General features: G+C 37.7%; 1 protein-coding gene across 1 annotated transcript in view; it reads right to left on the minus strand.

Moving 5' to 3' along the window:
- Positions 1–23,696, minus strand: part of PHKA1 (phosphorylase kinase regulatory subunit alpha 1) — a 134,774-nt gene that overhangs the window by 80,764 nt on the left and 30,314 nt on the right. Inside the window, exons 6-9 of the mRNA XM_004064391.4 lie at positions 18,490–18,570; positions 9,823–9,921; positions 8,598–8,744; positions 3–56 (exon numbers count right to left, since the gene is read on the minus strand). Coding sequence (XP_004064439.1) covers positions 3–56; positions 8,598–8,744; positions 9,823–9,921; positions 18,490–18,570 — 381 coding nt within the window. The remainder of the gene's footprint in view (positions 1–2; positions 57–8,597; positions 8,745–9,822; positions 9,922–18,489; positions 18,571–23,696) is intronic.

A 23,696-nucleotide genomic window follows, 5' to 3' on the forward strand; every position in this document is an offset into this window, starting at 1 on the left:
ACCTCTTTAGGAGTTTTATATCCATCTCGTAGAAAGCGACAGCAACCATAACGACCCTGGGAATGCAAAGAAAAAAGGTCAGCAGCTTGTACACTGGTACGGCCATGTAATTAATCAGAAATACATCCTTGCAACATCTATATGTACCACCAACCTATCACGGGTAAAGGCATAATGCTTAAAACCAAAAAACCTATAATAATATAATAATGCTTAAAACCAAAAAAATCAATCCAGCAGCAGAAACAGATTTCAGCAATGTGATTTCAAGTGAAGGCAAAGTGACAGGCTCTTCACTAAAGCAGTGTTCCTAACAGTATCCTCTCCATGGCTATCCACCTAGGGTAAGTCTGACAGCATAATTACTAATCTATGTGGTCCTGTTCATAAGACACATACAGCTCATAAGTCATAAGACTCCATAAGCTTTTTAAAAAAACACATATTTTTTAAATTTTGAGATAATTTTAGATTTACAGAAGAGTTGCAAAAACAGTACAGAGAATCCCAGTATTCCTGTCAACCACCATTCCGTTATAGTCACATCTTATATAACCATAGAAATTTGCCAAAACTAAAAAATTAACCTTGGTGGCTGGGTGTAGTGGCTCATGCCTGTAACCCCAGCACTTTGGGAGGCTGAGGCGGGAGGCACCTGAGGTCAGGAGTTCGAGACCAGCCTGGCCAATGTGGTGAAACCTTGTCTTTACAAAAAAATACAAAAATTAGCCAGGCGTGGTGGCACATGACTGTAGTCCCAGTTATTCAAGAGGCTGAGGTGGGAGAATCGCTTGAACCCGGGAGACACAGGTTGCAGTGAGCCGAGATCCTGCCACTGCACTCCAGCCTGGGTGACAAAGTGAGACTTTGTTTCAAAAAAAAAAAATAATAACTTTGGTACGATACTATTAACCAAAGCACATAACTTATTTGGATTTCATCAGTTGTCCTTTTTTCTGTTCTAGGACCCAATTCAGGATCCCATATTGCATTCAGTCATCATGTCTCCTTAGTGTCCTCCAATCTATGACAGTTCCTCAGTCCTTCCTTGTTTTTAATGACCTTGACACTTTTGAAGAGTGTTCATCCGTTATTTTGTAGAATGTCCCTCGATTTGGTTTTGTTTGATGTTTTCTCATGATCAGATTACGGTTATGCATATTGGGAAGGATACCACAGAGGTGATGTGCCCTACTCAGTGCATTGTATGAGAGAGTACATGATGTCAATGTGTCCTATTACTGGTGATGTTACCCTGATCACTTGGTTAAAGTGGTGTCTGCTGAATTTCTCCACTGTAATTTTCCATTTGTAACTATTAAATATTTTGGGGGAGATACTGTGAGACTATTCGAACATCCTCTTTATGCTTAAGCTTTTGTCTACTGGTTTTAGCATCCATCAGTAGATTTCTCCTGAAATAATTGTTATTCTTGTGTTTGTCTAATGGCAATTTTGTATTTCCTTTATTCCTTTAGCATTTATTAACTGACATTCTCCTATTAGGGAGATCTGTCTTCTTTCCTATTTACTCATTTTTCAGTTATTTATTTATATCAGTATGGACTTATGGACATTTCATTTATTCTCTGGGTTATAATCCAATACTATGATAGTTATTTTATTGTTCAAATTTTTTCTGCTTTGGCCATTAGAAGCACTTTTCAGTTGGTTCCTGTGTTCCTTTGACATGTTCCATACTTTTCTGAGTACCTCTTTATTTTCTAGAACCATATGAAACTCCAGGCTCCCCTTGTATCCTCCCTGCCCCAGTCAAATCAACCACTTCTCCAAGGAGCCCTAAGTCCTTTCATTGAGAATGACATTTAGAAACCAACATTTGGACACTAGGTGTACTCATTGCCTCTGGGCCCTCTCAGTGGACAAAGTTAGGAAACACATATAGGAAGACACACATCCCTATATTAAACACACACACACACAGACACACACAGACACACACACACACACACACACACACACACACACTTCATACTGATACTCCCTTCTCCAATCCAACATCACAAGGTTCATTCTAGGCTTTTCCCATTCCCTATGTGTAACAGTGAGAAACCTAGGTCTCATTACCCACTATATCTACTACATATTTACTTTTTTGGTCAACCTTACTGTACAGATAAAGTAGTTTCAGAATTGCCAACCAGTACCCCTTTGAGAAACCAATTTATCAACTAGAGCAGGGGTTGGCAAACTTTTTCATAGAGGACCAGGTAGTGAATATTTTAGATTGTGCAGACCATACAGCATCTGTTGCAATTACTCAGATCTGCTGTTGTACCTTGAAAGCAACCATGGACAATATGTAAATACACCATGGTTGTGTTCCAATAAAACTCTATTTATAACAACAGATGGCCAGCCCACAGGCTGTAATTTGCTAACCCCTGAACTAGAGTACAGTGTGTGTATACAGTTATTTTTGTCTTTAGGTTAGGCTTGCAGTATCTAGTCAAAACACTGTTTTCCAAGACTTAGGTCAGCTCCTTTCTTTTCCATACCCTTTAGTGTGGTTACTTGATTCATTTGTAATGTAATTAGACTCATTTTTCAGTCTGAATTCCATCTTTCTTGACACACCCTGGTTGATTCTTTAAATTTACTTCTTGTGGCATACAATTCCTTAGCTTTTGACAAACATATAGTCATGTGTCCACCAGCATAAGTCCATAGAGAACCATTCCATCACCCTCAAAATTCTCTAGTGCTATATCTTTATAGATAATCTGTCCTCCCAACTTCTGGCAACTACTGATCTGTTTTCCTCCCTATAGTTTTGCCTTTTCCAGAGTGTCATGTAAATGGAATCATGTAGTATGTAGTCTTTGAGGTTTGGCTTTTTTTCACTTAGTAAAATGCATCTAAGAATCAACATAAGTGAAAATGCAGATGGCCAAAGTGATGAGAACAAGGAGGACTATACAATCCCAGATGAGTATAGAATTGGACCATAACAGCCCAATGTTCCTGTTGGTACAGACTATGTGATACCTAAAACAGGGCTTTATGGTAAGCTATGTTCACTCTTTTATACAAAAGAAGTTGCAAAGAATACTCATTGCAGCAGCCTTCCTCATTATGAGAAATTAAATAAATTTCTGAATAAATTGGCAGAAGAATGCAGACAGAAGAAGGCAACTTAAGATGTGCAAGAAGATTTAAGGGTTTCAAAGAAAATAATGGTTCTTTGTGTTTAATGTTAACCTTTTTTAAATACAATACTGACAGAAGAAAACTATTGTACTCTTTTGTTTTGGTGGAGAAATAATGTCTGTTCATGTGTTAAGTGTTATAGCAAAAAAATACATACGATTAATGAATAGTTGTTTTATAGAAGTAATTTGTAGAGATTGACTTCGTAAGCTACTTAAGACAACTTGCACCACTAAGAAAAAAAATGCAGAACCATTTGGGAAAATGAAATTTAGTAGTTCCAAGCTTCAAAGAAATGTCAGTATTTGATTCCATTTAATAAAGAACAAAACCAATAGTATTTTTATTACTTTCATCTGAAACATTCCATGTTTTAATCTGAGCCTTGCAAACTTTTCATTTGGAGTTTGACCCTTTTTTGGTTGCATTTCATTTTTGGAGAACTTCATTAAAATGAGATTGGCAATTCAAATGCAGGTGCAGTTTTCTGTAAATGTCATGCTGTTGTTTAGGTAATAAGAAATATTAAGTAATTGGCTTTAGATTTTGTATTTTTTTTCCCTGAGTTCCTGCTAGATTTTGTATTCTAGTAGTCAATATTTTCAGTGAAACGTAAAAATATTCCCATTCTCTTTGACCAGTACTAATTTTTGAGATCTTATTGCTTGTCACTTGAATCCTGTAATCGTCATACATCTCTGGTGTAAGCAACATTTGATTTTTGAAGTGTGTAGACCACCTCTTCATATTTTCAAGATGTAATTTTATATTTCTGCATCTTAAAAACAGTTTGGCCATAATCCTAGATGCACGCTTCTAATTTATGTACCTGCACATGTGACCTTTGTGAACAGAAATGTGCATGTATAATCTGTGTTTACTTGTAACTTTCTGGTTATATACTGCTTGTATCTGTGGATTGAAGTTACTGAAGTGAATACCAATTAAAAAAAAACAAAAAAAAAAAACCCTAGGCCATGTTCATTGGTTACACATGTTTGGAATGTACCGACAAAAAAAAAAAAATAAATAAATAAAGAATCAACATAGAGCACGATGGCTGACTAGAGGTGCCTGGTGCTTGTCTTCCCCACAAAAAAGGACCAAAACAACTAATAAACAACTAAAATTCAAGTGGAGTGTCTGAGGGAGAGCACTGTGGTGTAGCAAGTGACTGGCAGCAAGAACCCTGTGAAGTAGAAAAGCCCAGGATGGCAGCATAGAGAGGAGAGCGAGGCACCCTGGCTCTGCTGCCCCATCTCCCCTATTGGGATTGGCTCAGAGACAGGAGGGACTTCCCCTTGCAGGGAAAAGGTAAGCAAAAGGCTCCCACCGTCCCTCATTGCCAGCCCAGACACCTGCAGTCCTTACTATAGGAGAATCCTACAGTCCTCCCAAGTGCTGAGCCCAGTTTGGGGAGCTGCCTAGAATTCACACAACTACATTACTCCAGAGTGCGAGTACATGTTGTGCACTTCCTGTTTCTCATGACCAAAGCTGCTGCAGTACAGTGCCATCTTGAAACTGGAGCTACTGCAGGAGTGCAGTAGTTGGCCCCCCTACTCTGGGGGCCAGTAGCCATTGTGCCTCTCCAACCTTGACTCTTTGCCATCATTTCACCAACCCCACACATGTGGCTGCAGTGCCATGACCTCAGCTGCTCGAAGCCTGGCCCCAGGAATGGCCATGACTCTGGTCCTGCATAGTAGAAAGCCAACCCTGGACCAGCCTGATGGACAAACAGCCTGACGGACCCATGTCCCTGGTCAGAGAAACAGCCCAGTGGCTCCACCCCTGGCAAGCCAGTTCCCAAGTCCCACGCCCCCAGGCACAGAAATAGCCCAGCAGCCCTGCCCCTGGTTGGCAAACCAGTCTCTGAACCAGCTGACCTGCCATGTGCCTATGACCTTGGCTAGAAAAACAGTCTGGCAGCCCTTCTCCTCATGCATGTCTACACCCCAGGCCCGGAAATCAGTCTGTTCAGGAGCCCACACCTAGCAAAGCTACCCACCACACTCACAACTCCTGCAGCCTAGGCCATTGAGGTACTCACAAACATCAATAATGTGGATTACAGCTCAAGAAACTGCATAGAGACTATAATAACTGTGTCCACCTAGAACCAAAGCCAGTGTATCCTACCTAAACCAACACCTTAGGACCCATCTCCAGAAAAGTCTTTCCCTATCAAAGCTGCTTCATAAATTGGAAGAGGTACCTGCTCCACCAGATGTGCATATATCAATTCAGGGACACAAGAAACATGAAAAGGCAAGGAAACATGACACATCCAAAGGGACGTAATAATTATCTAGTAACAGACCTCAAAGAAAAGGAAATTTATGAAATGTTATAAAAGAAACTCAAAATTATGATCTTAAGGAAACCCAGCAAGATATAAAAGAATAAAGATAGATAATAAAATCAGGAAAACAATTCATGATCTGACGAGAAATTCAACAGATATTATTTAAAAAACAAACTTTAATGCAGAAGAATCCAATTAATGAAATAAAAAACACAATCGAGAGCTTCAACAGATGAGATCAAGCAGAAGAATTTCTGAACTTGGAGGCAGATCTTTTGAAATAAACCAGGCATACAAAAAAAAAAACGAATAAAAAAGAATGAAACAAGCCTATAGGACTTGCAGAACACCATAAAGCAAACAAATAATCACATTATGGAAGTTTTAAAAAGACAAGAGATGGGAAAATGTGCAGAAAACCTATTTGATGAAATAATAGCTGAAAAATTCCCAATTCTTGGGAAAAATATGGATATCCAGATCCAGGAAACTCAAAGTTCCCAAATAGATTCAAACCAAAAAATGTTCTCTCAAAGGTGCATTATAGTCAAAATGTCAAAAGTCAAAGACAAAGAGAAAATTTTAAAAATAGCAAGAGAAAAGCATAAAGTTACATATAAGGGAATCTTCATTAGACTAGCAACAGATTTCTCAATAGTAATCTCACAGGCTGGAAGAGAATGAGATGATATATTCTAAGAGCTGAAAAAAAAAAAAAACAAAACCTGTCAGGCAAGAACACTATACCCAGAATTAGACCAGCCTTACAAGAAATGCCTAAGGGAGTTCTACAACTGGAAGTAAACGTATGATAACTATCATCATGAAAACATGCAAAAGTATAAAACTCACTAGTACATACAGAAAGGAGCACATACAGAAAGGGCACATACAGAAAGGAGAAAGAGAAAGAGAAAGAGAAAGGAATCAAGCCTTATCACTACAGAAAACCACCAAACTGTAAAGATAAACAATAAGAGAGGAAGAAAGGAACAAAGGATATACAAAACAACCAGAAAACAATTAACAAAATAACAGGAGAAAGTCCTCATTTATCAATAATAACCTTGAATGTAAATAGATTAAATTTCTCAATTTAGATGTAGATTGGCTGAATGGATAACAAGACTCACATGATGCCTACAAGAAAGTCACTTCACCTGTAAAGACACACATAGACTAAACTGGAAGGAATGGAAAAAGATGTTCCATGCAAATACAAACCAAAAGCAAGCAGGAGTAGCTATACTTATATCAGATAAAATAGGCTTTAAGTTGAAAGTAAAAAGAGACAAAGAAGGTCATTATATAATAATAAAAGCATCAATTCAGCAAGAGGTTATAATAATTGTAAATATATATGCACCTAACATTGCAGCATTCAGATATATAAACCAAATACTATTAGATCTAAAAGGAGAGTTAGACTCCAGTATAATAATAGTGGGAGACTTCAACATTCTACTCTTAGCATTAGATAGATCATTTATACAGAAAATCAACAAAGAAATACTAGATTTAAACTACATTATAGACCAAATGGACCTAACAGACATTTACAGGGCATTTCATCCAACAGGTACAGAAAATACATTAGCACATGGAACATTCTCCAGGATTGATCGTATGTTAGGTGATAAAACATGTCTCAACAAACTTTAAAAAATTGAAATCATTATCAATTATCTTTTCTGACTGCAATGAAAACTAGAAATCAATAACAAGAGAAACTTTTGAAACTGTACAAATACACAGAAATTAAACAACATGCTCCTCAATGACCAACGAGTCAATGAAGAAATTAAGAAATAAATTTTAAAATTTCTTAAAATAAACGAAAATGGAAACATAACATCCCAAAACCTATGGGATAAAGCAAAAGCAGTACTAAGAAGGAATTTTATGGCAATAAATGCCTACATCAAAATAGTAGAAAGATTTGAAATAAACAACCTAATGATGAACCTCAAGGAATTAGAAAAGAACAAACAGAACCCAAAATTAATAGAAGGAAAGAAATAACAAAGACCAAACTAGAAATAAGTGAAATTAAGGCCAAAAAATACAAAAGATCAACAAAATAAAAAGTTTTTTAAATAAACAAAATTGGCAAACCATTAGCCAGACTAAGAATAAAAGACCCAAGTAAATAAAATGAGAAATAAAAAAGAGACATTATAACCGATACCACAGAAATACAAAGGATTATTAGAGACCATTATCAATAAGTATATGCCAAGAAATTGGAAACTCTAGAGAAAACAGATACATTTCTAGACACATACAACCTACCAAGATTGAACCAAGAAGAAATAGAAAACCTGAAAAGACAAATAACGAGTAATGGGACTGAATCAGTAATAAAATGTACTCCGATGAAGAAAAGTCCAGGAATGGATGGCTTTATTGCTGAGTTCTACCAAACTTTTAAAGAGCTAAAACCAAACTACTCCAGTAAATTGAAGGGGAGGGAATTCTTCCAAACTCACTACAAGGCCAGCAGTACCCTGAAACCAAAACTGACGAGGACACAAGAACAACAAAAAACCCATGGGCCAATAATATCCCTGATGAACATAGATGCAAAAATCCTCAACAAAATACTGTCAAAACAAATCCAACACCACATCAAAAAGATTATATACCATGATTAAATCTGATCAAGTTGGTACCTTGTATCTTTTTATTGTTGAGCAGTATTCTACTGCATGAATATAGTGTAATTTGTTTATCCCTTCCTCTGTTGAAGGTTTTTTGCAGTTTTTGGCAATTATGAATAAAGCTGCTGTAAACATTTGTGTGCAGATTTTTTTGTGAGCATAAGTTTTCATTTCTGTAGGGTAGATTTCTAGGATGACATAGTTGGGTTATAAGGCGGGTGTATGATTAAATTTATAAGAAACTGCCAAACTGTTTTCTAAAGTGGGTGTACCACCCTGCATTGCTACCAGGAATGGCTGTAGAAGCTTTAACACTTTTAAAAGAAACTATAAAGACAACTCAGAAAACTTAAAGGTTTCTTGAAATCACAGACACAGGTCATACTTAAGGCCCCCAAAGGCACAATTTATCCTTAAAGTCACAGCCTTAAAGAAAACAAAGGCACATAGGGACATACCTGAAGCTTGGTGATGATTTCCTGTTTTGTGAGCTCCACCAACTGGCTATCCTCTACTGCAAAGGCAGGGAAGGAAACCACTGAGAGTAGACTAGCATCAACCTCTTTTGATGTTGAAGCACGGGGCAGTAGTGAATTTAGGATAGACTAAGAGAAAAGAAGTTAAGTTTATATAAAAGGATGTATTTCTTCTCCCTTTACCCCAATATCTTATCAACACACATGATATCACTTTTGAATATGTTTGACAAAATAGAAAAGAACATTCTTTATCTATTTTAAGTAGGTTAGTAAATACCTTAGCATTGTAAAACTAATAGCTTTAGTTTCAAAAGATTTATGTAGAAGAGGACCATTCACAAGAAAATCTAGACATTACTCAATAGTTAGAACTTAGAAAACCAGCAATTTCTGTAAATCATCCCTTGTCTTAATTCTGCTCTCAATACTTCCCTATCCTGATTCTTAACCAGTTACTCACGGATAAGGAATATTCTAACATTATTATACCACCCACAGTCCTGTTGCTCCATTAGCAACTACTTAAGAATAAAGTCAAGAGAAAACACAGCTGCTAAGAAGCAGGATAGGGAAGGCTCAGCTCCTCTACTTCTGACATAATTTTTTTCCTCTGGGAAATTTTGTGTTTTTAAAATTGGAGATGAGTTTATATTCAATAGGACCCTATGGTATCTAATCAGGGTTTGAAGGAAAGGAGAAAATTCCTCATGCCAATGAGAAAAACCTTAATCTTTCAATATGGAGAGTAATCCTAAACAAAACTGAAAATACATATTTGCCACTTAAAGTCTAATCTCCAAATATCTAAGCCTAGAGCCAACCAGGAACAAGAGAATGTTTCAGAAACACTAACAAGAATACTACAAATCCATCATCTCTGGTTTTCTTTATATATTTAGAAAAGGAGATACTCAGAAAGAGAGACCATATCCCTTTGATATGATAGTGGTGGATAATTCCACACAGTATGGTGGGATCCCTTTAAAACCTTTGGCTAGAGAACAGGACTATGATCTATTTTATAGCCCATGCTATATTTGGCTTATCTCAGTACAGTATGCTTGCTAAATATATTTTTGGTACATGGTAATTAATCAGATGATGCACTGTCTCTCATTCAGCTATCCTTAATCTAAAGCTCATGCTTAAATCTGAGTCTGGGCAAGAATAAAATTTTCTATTTCCATTTTCCATAATATCTTACCTGGCAGTGCTGTACTTCATCAGCCAGGACATGGATAACTGATTGAGGCCCACCTTTCACACCAAACAGATCCAGTTCATCTAATGCTTCCAGGGCTGCCTGTGAGGAACCAGAAAGAAACAGACAAGTTTAGCATTAGAAAGATATATATTTCTTCTCCCTATATCCCAGTATCTTATCAACACACATGATGTCACTTTTGAATATGTCTGACAGAATATATAATACAATAACATTATTTATTCCCAGGGCATTCTGAGTTTTTCTTTGTCTCCCATATTGTCTCAGAGAAAGTTACAAAGGAGTCTGTAGCACTATCAAGTTAAGTATCATACTTAACCATCATTGTACTCTCTCCTTCTATGAGTTCAACTTCTTCAGATTCCACATATAAATGAGATATTATGTTTTTTAAAATAGAATTTATTTATTTATTTCTTACTTTTCTGAATATATTTTTGATCATAAAAGTAAAACTCCTTATAGAATACTTTGAAAACACAGTAAAGTACAGAGAGGGCAAGAAAATCACCCAAAAACAACCACTTTTAACATTTTTGACATTTTTTTATTAGTTTTTTCTATGTCTATTTGTGTACAGTTGAGATCACATCTGGTATCCTACTTTTTACAATTAATAATATAGTGTAAGTATTTTTCCACATTACAAACACTATTTTGACATACTATTATCTCATATGGCTATAATAAAGTATATTTAGCCATTTACCAATTCTGGGAAATTTAGGTCGCCTTTAATTTTGTGCTATTAGAAATAGAACTTTGATAAACACCTCTTGCTAAATTATAAATTCCTTGAGGTCAGGGATTATGTCTTCACTAATATCTAGCACAAACCATGGCATACGGTAGGCTCTCAATAATGACTGTCAAGCTAATAAAATAACTCTTTGTATTCATTTTGAGTTATTTTGTAAGCATCAATTCCCTGAAGTAGAATCATTGGGTAAAAGAGTATGAATAATTTTTAAGACATAATGCTAAATTGCTTTTCTTGCAAGTTGTACCAACACAGCTATCACTAGCAGTATAGGACAATACCTTCCTTAATGCAAACAATGTATTATCTTAACATTTTTTCCTAATGTGATTAAAAAATGGTATATCTGTTGCATTCATATGCATTAAATTGTTAACAAGATTGAATATTATTTCCAGTATTTATTAGTTATCTGTAATTCCTCAATTAAAGGGCAGACTTGACCTAGTCTTGGGGGTAGAAGGCAGTTTTGAAAGTCTTCCCTGAAGAAATGACACCTAAACTGAGACCTATAGGGTAAGTAGAAGTTGGCCAGGCACAAAATACTCATTAATTACTGCCTTACTATTCTACTCCTTACCCTCGCCAAACTCATGTCCTTCTCACATATAAATACATTCATTCTAACCCCATAGCCTCAAAGTCTTAACTCATTCCAGCACCAATGATAAGACTCAAAAGTCCAAAATCTCATCCGTGAGTCTGAAATCAAAACAAGTTATCAACTTTCAAGATACAATGGTGGTACAGGCCTAAGACAGACAGAGATATTCCCATTCTAAAAGAGAGAAACAGGCAAAAAGAAAGCAGTAACAGGGTTAAAGCAAGTCTTAAACCCAGCATAGCAGACATTAAATCTGAAAGCTGAAGAATAATCCCTTTTGACTCTGCGCTCAGGTTGGGATTGGGTCTCTAACGCCTCAGGCAGCCCTGCCCCTATGGCTTTGATGGGTACAGCACAGGTGGCTGCTTCTATGGGTTGCAGTCTGGTATCTGAAGCTTTCTCAGGCAGACCTTGCATGCTGCCAGTGACTCCACAGTTCTGGCATTCCAGTGGTGGTCCTGCCCTAGGGGAAGTCTCTGTGGAAGCTGCAACCCCATGTTTCTGCTTCAGTGTTGCTCTAGCGGGGGCTCTCTGTTGTGGTTCCACCCCTGTGACGAGTCTCTGCCTGGGCCCAGAGCTGTTTTTCTTTTTGTTGTTGTTGTTGTTGCTGTTGTTTTTAATTTTATTACTATTATACTTTAAGTTTTAGGGTACATGTGCACAACATGAAGGTTTGTTACATATGTATACACGTGCCATGTTGGTGTGCTGCACCCAGTAACTTGTCATTTAGCATTAGGTATATCTCCTAATGCTATCCCTCCCCCCTCCCCCCACCCCACAACAGGCCCCGGTGTGTGATGTTCCCCCTTCCTGTGTCCATGTGTTCTCATTGTTCAATTCCCACCTATGAGTGAGAACATGCGGTGTTTGGATTTTTGTCCTTGGGATAGTTTGCTGAGAATGATGGTTTCCAGCTTCATCCATGTCCCCACAAAGGACATGAACTCATCATTTTTTATGGCTGCATAGTATTCCATGGTGTATATGTGCCACATTTTCTTAAGCCAGACTATCATTGTTGGACATATGGGTTGGTTCCAAGTCTTTGCTATTGTGAATAGTGCGGCTATAAACATACGTGTGCACGTGTCTTTATAGCAGCATGATTTATAATCCTTTGGGTATATACCCAGTAATGGGATGGCTGGGTCAAATGGTATTTCTAGTTCTAGATCCCTGAGGAATCGCCACACTGACTTCCACAATGGTTGAACTAGTTTACAGTCCCACTAACAGTGTAAAAGTGTTCCTATTTCTCCACATCCTCTCCAGCACCTGTTGTTTCCTGACATTTTAATGATCACCATTCTAACTGGTGTGAGATGTTATCTCATTGTGGTTTTGATTTGCATTTCTCCGATGGCCAGTGATGATGAGTATTTTTTCATGTTTTTTGGCGGCATAAATGTCTTCTTTTGAGAAGTGTCTGTTCATATCCTTTGCCCACTTTTTGATGGGGTTGTTTGTTTTTTTCTTGTAAATTTCTTTGAGTTCATTGTAGATTCTGGATATTAGCCCTTTGTCAGATGAGTAGGTTGCAAAACTTTTCTCCCATTCTGTAGGTTGCCTGTTCACTCTGATGGTAGTTTCTTTTGCTGTACAGAAGCTCTTTAGTTTAATTAGACCCCATTTGTCAATTTTGGCTTTTGTTGCCATTGCTTTTGGTGTTTTAGACGTGAAGGATAGCTTACCAACCAAAAAAAGTCCAGGACCAGATGGATTCACAGCGGAATTCTACCAGAGGTACAAAGAGGAGCTGGTACCATTCCTTCTGAAACTATTCCAACCAATAGAAAAAGAGGGAATCCTCCCTAACTCATTTTATGAGGCCAGCATCATCCTGATACCAAAGCCTGGCAGAGACACAACCAAAAAAGAGAATTTTAGACCAATATCCCTGATGAACATTGATGCAAAAATCCTCAATAAAATACTGGTAAACCAAATCCAGCAGCACATCAAAAAGCTTATCCACCATGATCAAGTGGGCTTCATCCCTGGGATGCAAGGCTGGTTCAACATATGCAAATCAATAAATGTAATCCAGCATATAAACAGAACCAAAGACAAAAACCACATGATTATCTCAACAGATGCAGAAAGGGCCTTTGACAAAATTCAACAACGCTTCATGCTAAAAACTCTCAATAAATTAGGTATTGATGGGACGTATCTCAAAATAATAAGAGCTATCTATGACAGTCCCACAGCCAATATCATACTGAATGGGCAAAAACTGGAAGCATTCCCTTTGAAAACGGGCACAAGACAGGGATGCCCTCTCTCACCACTCCTATTCAACACAGTATTGGAAGTTCTGGCCAGGGCAATTAGGCAGGAGAAGGAAATAAAGGGTATTCAATTAGGAAAAGAGGAAGTCAAATTGTCCCTGTTTGCAGATGACATGATTGTATATCTAGAAAACCCCATTGTCTCAGCCCAAAATCTCCTCAAGCTGATAAGCAACTTCAGCAAAGTCTCAGGATACAAAATCAATGTACAAAAATCACAAGCATTCTTATACACCAATAACAGACAAACAGAGAGCCAAACCATGAGTGAACTCCCATTCACAATTGCTTCAAACAGAATAAAATACCTAGGAATCCAACTTACAAGGGATGTGAAGGACCTCTTCAAGGAGAACTACAAACCACTGCTCAATGAAATAAAAGAGGATACAAACAAATGGAAGAACATTCCATGCTCATGGGTAGGAAGAATCAATATCGTGAAAATGGCCATACTGCCCAAAGTAATTTATAGATTCAATGCCATCCCCATCAAGCCACCAATGACTTTCTTCACAGAATTGGAAAAAACTACTTTAAAGTTCATATGGAACCAAAAAAGAGCCCGCATCACCAAGTCAATCCTAAGCCAAAAGAACAAAGCTGGAGGCATCACACTACCTGACTTCAAACTATACTACAAGGCTACAGTAACCAAAACAGCATGGTACTGGTATCAAAACAGAGATATAGACCAATGGAACAGAACAGAGCCCTCAGAAATAATGCCGCATATCTACAACTATCTGATCTTTGACAAACCTGACAAAAACAAGCAATGGGGAAAGGATTCCCTATTTAATAAACGGTGCTGGGAAAACTGGCTAGCCATATGTAGAAAGCTGAAACTGGATCCCTTCCTTACACCTTATACAAAAATTAATTCAAAATGGATTAAAGACTTAAATGTTAGACCTAAAACCATAAAAACCCTAGAAGAAAACCTAGGCAATACCATTCAGGACAGAAGCTGTTTTATATATCCTTTGAGATCCAGGTGGAAACTGTCATGCTTCTGCAGCTCTTGCATTCTGTGGGCCTGCAGAATTAACACCACATGGATACCTTCAAGGTTTATCACTCGGACCTTTTGGAGTAGTGGCATGAGCTGAGTGAACACTGAAGCAGGGGTGCCAGGAGTACAGTTCCAAGGCAGTCCTGGGCACAGCCCATAAAGAACACCCCAAGCCTGTCCCCTGAAACTATTCTGCCCTCCTAGACCTTTGGGCCTGTGATGGAAAAGGCAGCATCTAAGATCTCTGAAATGCCTTGGGGTCTTTCCTCCATTGTCTTGAGGAATAGCACCTGGCTCCCATTCATCATGCTGCTAAGTCCAATGTCAAGGGTCCCCATCTGGTGAGGGCTTCTGGCGGGTAGAAACTCTGCAGAGTCCCAAGGTGGAATGGGGTATCAGATGATGAGGGGGCCTGTTTGTGCTAGCTCAAGTGTCTCTTCCTTTTCTTATAAAGCCACCAGTCCCATTCCCATGATAACTCACTAATCCATTAATCCATGAATTGATTAATGCATTCATGAGGGAAGAACCCTTATGATCCAGTCACGGCTTAAAGGCTCCACCTCTCAATACTGCTACATTGGTAATTAAGTTTCAATACGAATTTTGGTGAGGGGGGACTACAAACATTCAAGTCATAGCAATTACAAAGGGAAAATAGAAAATTTACAGTGGAGAAACCTGGCAGATACCACCTTAATGAAGTCATAAAAGATAACATCAACAGTAACGGGACAAATTCACATCATGTGCTTCCTGATGATAAACTAAGGACACAGCATCACCTCTGTGGTATTCTGGCCAAAAACACATAACCTGAATCTAATCGTGAGGAAATATCACACGAAATCAAATCGAGGAACATTCTGTAAAATAACTGGCCTATGCTCTTCAAAAATGCTAAGGTCATGAAAGACAAGTAAGGACTGAGGCACTGTTTCAGACGGAAGAAGCCTAAAGAGACATTACAGTTAAATGTAATATGTTATCTTAGACTGGATCCTGGATCAAAAGGATTTTTTTTTTGCTATAAATCACATTATTGGGACAACTAAATAAATTTGAATAGGCTATATCAATTAGGTGGCAGTATAATGCCAGTGTTCATTTCCTGATTTTGATGCTTGTATCATGGTTATAAAAGAGTCCTTGAGGAAATTCACACTGAAATATTTAGGAGTAATGAGGCATCATGTCTGCAATGTACTCTCTACTGGTTCAGAAAAAAATAATTGTGTGTTTGTGTGTTTGTTTTGTTTAATCAGAGAAAAAGATAAAGCAAATATTAACAAGTAGGGAACTTGAGTGAAGGGTACTATATAGGAATTCTTTGTACAATTATTATAACTTTCCTCTAAGTCACAAATGATTACAAAATAAAAAGTAAAAAAGTTTAAATGGTAAAAATCTTTAAATCAAATATACAAAAATATTGATAATATCCAGGTAGTGAGACTTTGAGAAAAGTGGCAAAAAAGCTCTATACGTAAATTTGTAATAATAAGTACCAGTGCAAAAAGAAACAGGTTGTAATAACATGTTCTCAATATTTGTTTCCAAAGGTATTTCTCTGTCAAACACTTTTATTCACTGAAAGAAACAGCATATGATTAAAAAAAAAGAAAAGAAAAATGACATCTATGGTACATAATGACATATATCTGTCATATGAGGATGGGGAAATGTAAACTAGTGGAAATATTTTTGAAGGGCAACTTATTTTTTTTTTCATTTGAAATTTTTTTTTATTATACTTTAAGTTTTAGGGTACATGTACACAACATGAAGGTTTGTTACATATGTATACATGTGCCATATTGGTGTGCTGCACACATTAACTCGTCATTTAACATTAGGTATATCTCCTAATGCTATCCCTCCCCCCTCTCCCCACCCCACAACAGGCCCTGGTGTGTGATGTTCCCCTTCCTGTGTCCATGTGTTCTCATTGTTCAATTCCCACCTATGAGTGAGAACATGCGGTGTTTGGATTTTTGTCCTTGGGATAGTTTGCTGAGAATGATGGTTTCCAGCTTCATCCATGTCCCCACAAAGGACATGAACTCATCATTTTTTATGGCTGCATAGTATTCCATGGTGTATATGTGCCACATTTTCTTAAGCCAGTCTATCATTGTTGGACATGTGGGTTGGTTCCAAGTCTTTGCTATTGTGAATAGTGCCACAATAAACATATGTGTGCATGTGTCTTTATAGCAGCATGATTTATAATCCTTTGGGTATATACCCAGTAATGGGATGGCTGGGTCAAATGGTATTTCTAGTTCTAGATCCCTGAGGAATCGCCACACTGACCTCCACAATGGTTGAACTAGTTTACATTCCCACCAACAGTGTAAAAGTGTTCCTATTTCTCCACATCCTCTCCAGCACCTGTTGTTTCCTGACTTTTTAATGATCGCCATTCTAACTGGTGTGAGATGGTATCTCACTGTGGTTTTGATTTGCATTTCTCTGATGGCCAGTGATGATAAGCATTTTTTCATGTGTCTTTTGGCTGCATGAATGTCTTCTTTTGAGAAGTGTCTGTTCATATCTGAAGGGCAATTTAAAAGTATACATCCCTTAACCTAAGGGGTCCACTTTGAGGAATTTTTCCTATAAAAATATTTGTGTAAATTTACCTGGATGTATGTACAAGGATCTTCACTAAAGCATTATCTAGAATGTTAAAAAATAAAGACAATTCTGTCAATGGAGCAATTATTAAATACTGTATAGCAGCTGAAAAGAATGAACTAAATTTGTCTGTGTGAAATGACATAGAAGGATGTTTGGTTATGTTGTTCAGTGCACTATGAGATTGTTAGGCCGGGTGCAGTGGCTCATGCCTGTAATCCCAGCACTTTGGGAGGCCAAGGCAGACGGATCACCTGAGGTCAGGAGTTCGAGACCAGCCTCGTCAACATGGCAAAACCCTGTCTCTACTAAAAAAAAAAAAAAAAAAATTAGCTGGGCATGGTGGCGGATGCCTGCAGTCCCAGCTACTCGGGAGGCTGAGGCAGGAGAATCTCTTAAACCCAGGAGGTGGAGGTTGCAGTGAGCCAAGATCGTGCCACTGCACTCCAGTCTGGGCAGCAGGGCAAGACTCCGTCTCAAAAAATAATAATAATAATAAATAAATAAAATAAAATAAAAATGGAATAAAATTCTATTGTGACTCCCTTTGTCCTCTCTGTTCCATGTAATATTTTTTACTTTGAATTCTACTTCACTTGACATTCACATAGTCACCCTAGCTCTTTTTTATGTTTGTCAGACTGTATTTTGCTCATCTTTCTGTTTTTAACCTTTCTGTATCATTTTGTTATATTAGAGCTCTTATAGACAGCATACATTGGATTTCCTTTTATTTTTTAAAATCAATCTATATCTTTGCATATTAGTAGGACAGACTAAATCATGCATATTTCTCATAATGGATATGTTTGATCTTATTCCTGCTATCTTATTGTATGTCTTCTTATTGTTTCCAGAGAAGACAATAGTGGGTAGGATGAAAAAGTAGAGCCAAGTTGAACAGTAATGCTGCTGCTGCTAATGATGATGATGATGATGATTTGGGGGATGGAGGAAAATAAAGAGGATAGAGGATTGAAAGATGATTCCTTGATATAAAGCTTGGTCAACTGGTAAACAAAAGGAATAAAAGCCTTCTTTTGCTTGTTTTTGTAATGGTAGAGATGATAAGTTTAGTTTAAGTCCTTTCAAGTCCTTATGGCATATAATATAAGTAGAGACATGCCACAAAAGCAGTTGGATATCAAATCTGCAGCTTATGAAAGTTTTCATCTACATATCCATGGTTCTACAGGAGAATCTGAATGTTGCCTGTGGTTTAAAATAATAATTAATTTGATTACGGTCCACAGTCACATTAGGTTTTATCTGTGACAAAGGGATACCAGACTTCCTTATCCCATACTTAGTACAAACAGGAAAGGAAAATTACCTTTGCCATTCCAACTGAACTGGCATTCAACTCTGAGATCCCTTGGTTGGTCTTGTCTCCACGTTCCCATATCCCGAAGTCCTGGCATAAAATAACCAATATACAATTAGCAAGTCATAACTACTAAATACTTCCTAGATGCAAGAAGTGTTTACCCTTGAATAAAAGACACTAGGAGTAACTAATTTGCCATATATATATATATACCCACAATGCTTATTTAGGAGATGCTAACGTGTGGGGTGGACCCTGCAGCTACTTTGCCAATAGCTTTAAATTCTACTGGGGCCTCCAAGCCATTGGAAGACTCCTCAACAGTTTATCAGGAGGGCTAAGAACTATAACTCTGTCTATCTGGAGAGGTGTTTCTCAAAATTTTTCATTAAAGCAAATACCCAGTAGATCTGCAAGATGGAGCCTAAATAGCAGCCCAATATTTTATTGTAAACATTCATTCTAATTTTACTCTCTATTGGTACTGACAATGTACCACGCACTAATTTACGCATTTTACATTATCTTTCTTAATTCTTACATTTTATAGATGATGAAACTGATGATGCAAAGAGAAGTTAAGTGACTCACTCAAAGTCACACAGTTAATAAGTGACAGAGCCAGGATTAGAATCCAAGGAATCTCACTCCAAAGCCTACCCTCTTAGCCAGAGCTCTATAAATCCCCTGAATCATATAGCCTTTAAAATTACTTTTAAAAACTTTTTATTTTGGAATAACTTTAGACTTATACAAAAGTTGCAAAAACACTACAAGGAGTTCCCATATGCCTTTCACTTAGCTTCCCCTGATGTTAACATCTAACATAACCACAGTGTAATAGTTAAAGCTAAGAAATTAACATCTGCACAATACTATTAACCAAACTATGGACTTTATTTGGATTTTACCACTTTTTCCACCAGTGGCCTTTTTACATTCCAGGATCCAATCCAGAATTTCATGCTGCATTTGTCATGTTTCTTTAAGTCTCTTCTAATCAGTGACAGTTCCTCAAGTCTTGTCTTTTGTGACCCTGACACTCTTTGAAGATTAGTGATCAGGTATTTAGTAGATTTTCCTCAGTTTGGGTTTGCTTAATGTTTTCTCATTAGACTAGACTGAGATTATGCATTTTAGGCAAGAATATATATTACAGACATTATGCTGTGTCCTTCTCAGTGCATCATAGCAGCGATATACAATGCTGATACGTCTTATTACTGGTGATATTAACCCTCATCACTTGGTTAACGTGATGTCTGCTGGGTTTCTCAATTCCACTGTTACTATTTTTCCGTTTGTAATTAATAAATATCTTGAGAGAGATACTTTAGGAATATGCAAATACCTTGTTTCTCTCAAACATTAACCCACTAATTCAGCATCCACTGATGGATCTTGCCAGAAACAATTATTACAGTGGTGCTTTAATGGTGATTTTCCAGTTCTCTTCATTACTCCTACAGCCATTAGTTGCAACTCTTCTCTAAGGAAGAGCTGTCCTTTCTCTCCCATTTATTTATTTATTTATTCAGTTATTTATATTACTATGAACTTACAGATATTTAGGTTTTTCTCTGGCTTATAATAAAACACTATCACCATTTATTTTGTTGTTCAAACTGTTCCAGCTTTGGCCATTGGGTATTCTTTCAGGTTGGCTCCTGTGACCTTTTGACATGCCTATTCCTTTTTGAGCATGGCTGAACATGGTAGGTCCTGCCTGCAATCCCAGCAATTTAGGAGGCTGAGGTGGGAGGATCACTTGAGCCCAGGAGTTCGAGACCAGCCTGGGCAACAGAGTGAGACCCGGTTTCTACAATTTTTTTAATTAGTCAGGCATGATGGTGCTTCTATAGTTCCAACTACTAGGGAGGATGAAGTGGCAAGATAGCTTGAGTCCAGGAGGTTGAAGCTGAAGTAAGCCATGATTGCGCCACTGAATCCTAGCGTGGGTGACAAAGAGAGGCCTTGTCTCAAAACAAAACATAACAAAATAAAACACTCCCTTTTTGAACATTTCTTCACTTTTTGGCACTGTAAGATGCTCCAATCTTATCTCATATTTTCCCCGCCATAGCCCTGGAATCAACCACTTTCATAAGAAGTCCTGGTTTATTTGATCAGAAAATGAGAGTCAGAATCCAAGACCTGGGCACTGGGTACACTCATTGTCACTGAGGTGTCATTGCTTCTAGGCCCTCTCATTAAATGGAACTTGGAAACAGACATGTGCACATGTGTATGTGCATGCACACAAACACACACCCTCCCACACACATCTATATCTCTGTATCTACCTTTAATTACTTTTCATGCCAAATCTCTGAGTTAAAGTGAAGTTTTAGGAAGCTAAGCCATGTTTAACCCATGACTGGCCTTACCTGTCCCCCAATCCAGCTCCATTCTAGTTTGTGCAGCAAAGGTTAGAGTATGAGAATACAGAAATATCAATAATTCTACTGTTATAATCATTGGATATAATGGAGAGGCCAAAGAACCCTAACTTCCGCACTGAACCACAGCAGGCCTGTGGTGTCAGAAGCAAAGCCATCAGTCAACAAATAATGTCTGCTTGCATAAAATTATCTGTTAGGTTTGTGCTTCTGGTGAATATGAAGTCACAGGTTCCAGATTTACCTTCCCACCTGCAACAACTAAAAAACTATTTATAACATAATGGTTTTGAATACAATGAACACCACACAATGAAGGACAGTGATTTCTGAGAAAGGGCAGCAAATAGGATGAGTCCTATGACTGTCCCAGTCTACTGTTGTAAGAGTTTCCAGGCCACTATACAGGGAGGAGAAAACTAAACAGAGCCTGGCAGACTCCCTGAGTTGAGGAAATGGAGCTGAGTACAGATACACCAAGGTAACCATAATTTGCAGGACAGACTAACGGAGAAGAGAAAGCTACACAGAAAACCACAGAAATCTGCAGAGGGTCCCCCTCAAATATTCAGCAGAATAATGAAGAATGCATGTAAGTGAGAAAACTACTTGAGGCTAGGGAAAGAACCACCCAAAGAATTAAAGGGAAAAAATACCTAGTGCTCACACAGGACAAGAAATAGTGCCTGTTCCAACTAGCCAGACTAGAAAACTTCATAATTCAGGGGGCATGGGGTAGAGTAGTCAGAAGTGTCTTACCTATGTAGTGGAGAATAACTAGCCCCAGACTAGACATGACTCTGGTCCCACAAAACACATTTTAAAAGTAATAATGGATTAAACTGTTTTCAACTAAATTAACTAGGTCCCTGAACAAAGCTCGGGAATATTCACAGGAATACAACAATATCTAGGATGCAACATGATAAGATTCATGATGTCTTTCATCCAGTAAAAAATTACTAGGCATGCCAAGAAGCAGGAAAATATAGCCCATAATGAGACAAATCAATCAACTGAAACCAACCTGGAACTGACACAGATGTTAGAATACTCAGACAAGGACATTAAAGCATGTATTATAACTATATTCCATACATTCAGAAAGCTTAGTAGATACATGGAATATAGAAAAATAGACTCAAATTCAACTTTTAGCGATAAAACTGTATCTGAGCTGAAAAATACATTGGGTGGGATTAGTGACAAATTAGACATTGTAAATAAAAAGATTAGTGAAGTCGAAGGCATAGTAATAGAAGCTATCCAAAATGAAACACAGAGGGAAAAAAGAATTAAAAAACTAAACAGTACATCTGTGAGCTGTGGGACAACATCACACAGCCTAATACACATGTTATTAAATACTCGAAGGAAGGGGGGGAACATAAAAACAATATGAAGAAATAATTGCTGAAAACTTTTGATGAAAATGATATATGCACAGATCTATGGAGCTAAATGGACCCTAAATAGAAGAAACGTGAAGAAAATGACACCAAGGGATATCATAATCGAAGTGTTTAAAGTCAGTAATAAAAGAAACTTTTTTTTTTTTTTTTTTTTGAGACAGAGTCTCACTCTTGTTGCCCAGGCTGGAGTGCAATGGTGTGATCTTGGCTCACCGCAACCTCTACCTCTGGGGTTCAAGCGATTCTCCTGCCTCAGCCTCCCAAGTACCTGGGATTACAGGCACGCGCCACCACGCCCAGCTAATTTTGTATTTTTAGTAGAGACAAGGTTTCTCCATGTTGGTCAGGCTGGTCTCGAACTCCCGACCTCAGGTGATCCACCCACCTCGGCCTCCCAGAGTGCTGGGATTACAGGCATGAGCCACCATGCCCAGCCATAAAAGAAACTTTTAAAAGCAGACAGCAGAAAAAGGCAGATTCATGTAGCGGAACAAACATAAGGTTGACAACAAATTTGTCATCAGAAACAATACAGGCAAGAAGAAAGTGGAACAACATTTTTAAAGTACTGAAAGACAAAAACATTTGCCATCATAAAATTCTAAACCTAGTGAAAATATTTTTCAAATATGAAGATGAAATAAAGATTTCTTCAGGCATACAAAAGCTGAAATAGTTCATCACTAGAAGAATGAAGAAATGTTAAAGAAAGTTTTTCAGGCAGAAGGAAATAATGCCAGTTGGAAATCTGAATCTACATGAAGAAAAGAAGTACACCAGAAATGGTAAATGAATTTCTAATTTTTATTTAAATATACTTAAAAGATAACTGTCCAATTAACAGAAATAAAAAATAATGTGTTGGTCACAAAGGAGGAGGGTGGTTAGTAAGAAGTGGAAAACAGGCCAGGTGTGGTGGCTCATGCCTGTAATCCTAGCACTTTGAGAGGCCTAGGAGGGTGAATTGCTTGAGTCGAGGAGTTTGAGACCTGCCTGGGCAACATAGCGAAACCTCGTCTCTATAAAAAATACAAAAATTAGCCGGATGTGGTGGCGTATACCTTTAGTTGCAACTACTCAGGAGGCTGAGGTGGGAGGATCACCTGAGCCTGGGAGTTTGAGGCTGCAGTGAGCCACGATCGTGCCACTGCACTTCAGCCTGGGCAACAGACAAAAACAGAAACAGAAATGGAAACACAGATTCAACAAATAATAACAACTTTTGTATTTTTATGGAGGTATAAATGATATACAAAGAACTGCACATATTTAAAGTGTACAACTTGATTAATTTTGATATGTTTTCATGCGTGAAACTATCATCATCATAATGAATATTTGTAAAATTTCCAAAAGTCTCCTCATACTCTTCTGTAATTTATCTCTCCCTCTGCTCCTCTCC

The sequence above is a fragment of the Gorilla gorilla genome, chromosome X (genome assembly GCF_029281585.2).
Source record: "Gorilla gorilla gorilla isolate KB3781 chromosome X, NHGRI_mGorGor1-v2.1_pri, whole genome shotgun sequence".
NCBI classification, from domain to species: domain Eukaryota; kingdom Metazoa; phylum Chordata; class Mammalia; order Primates; family Hominidae; genus Gorilla; species Gorilla gorilla.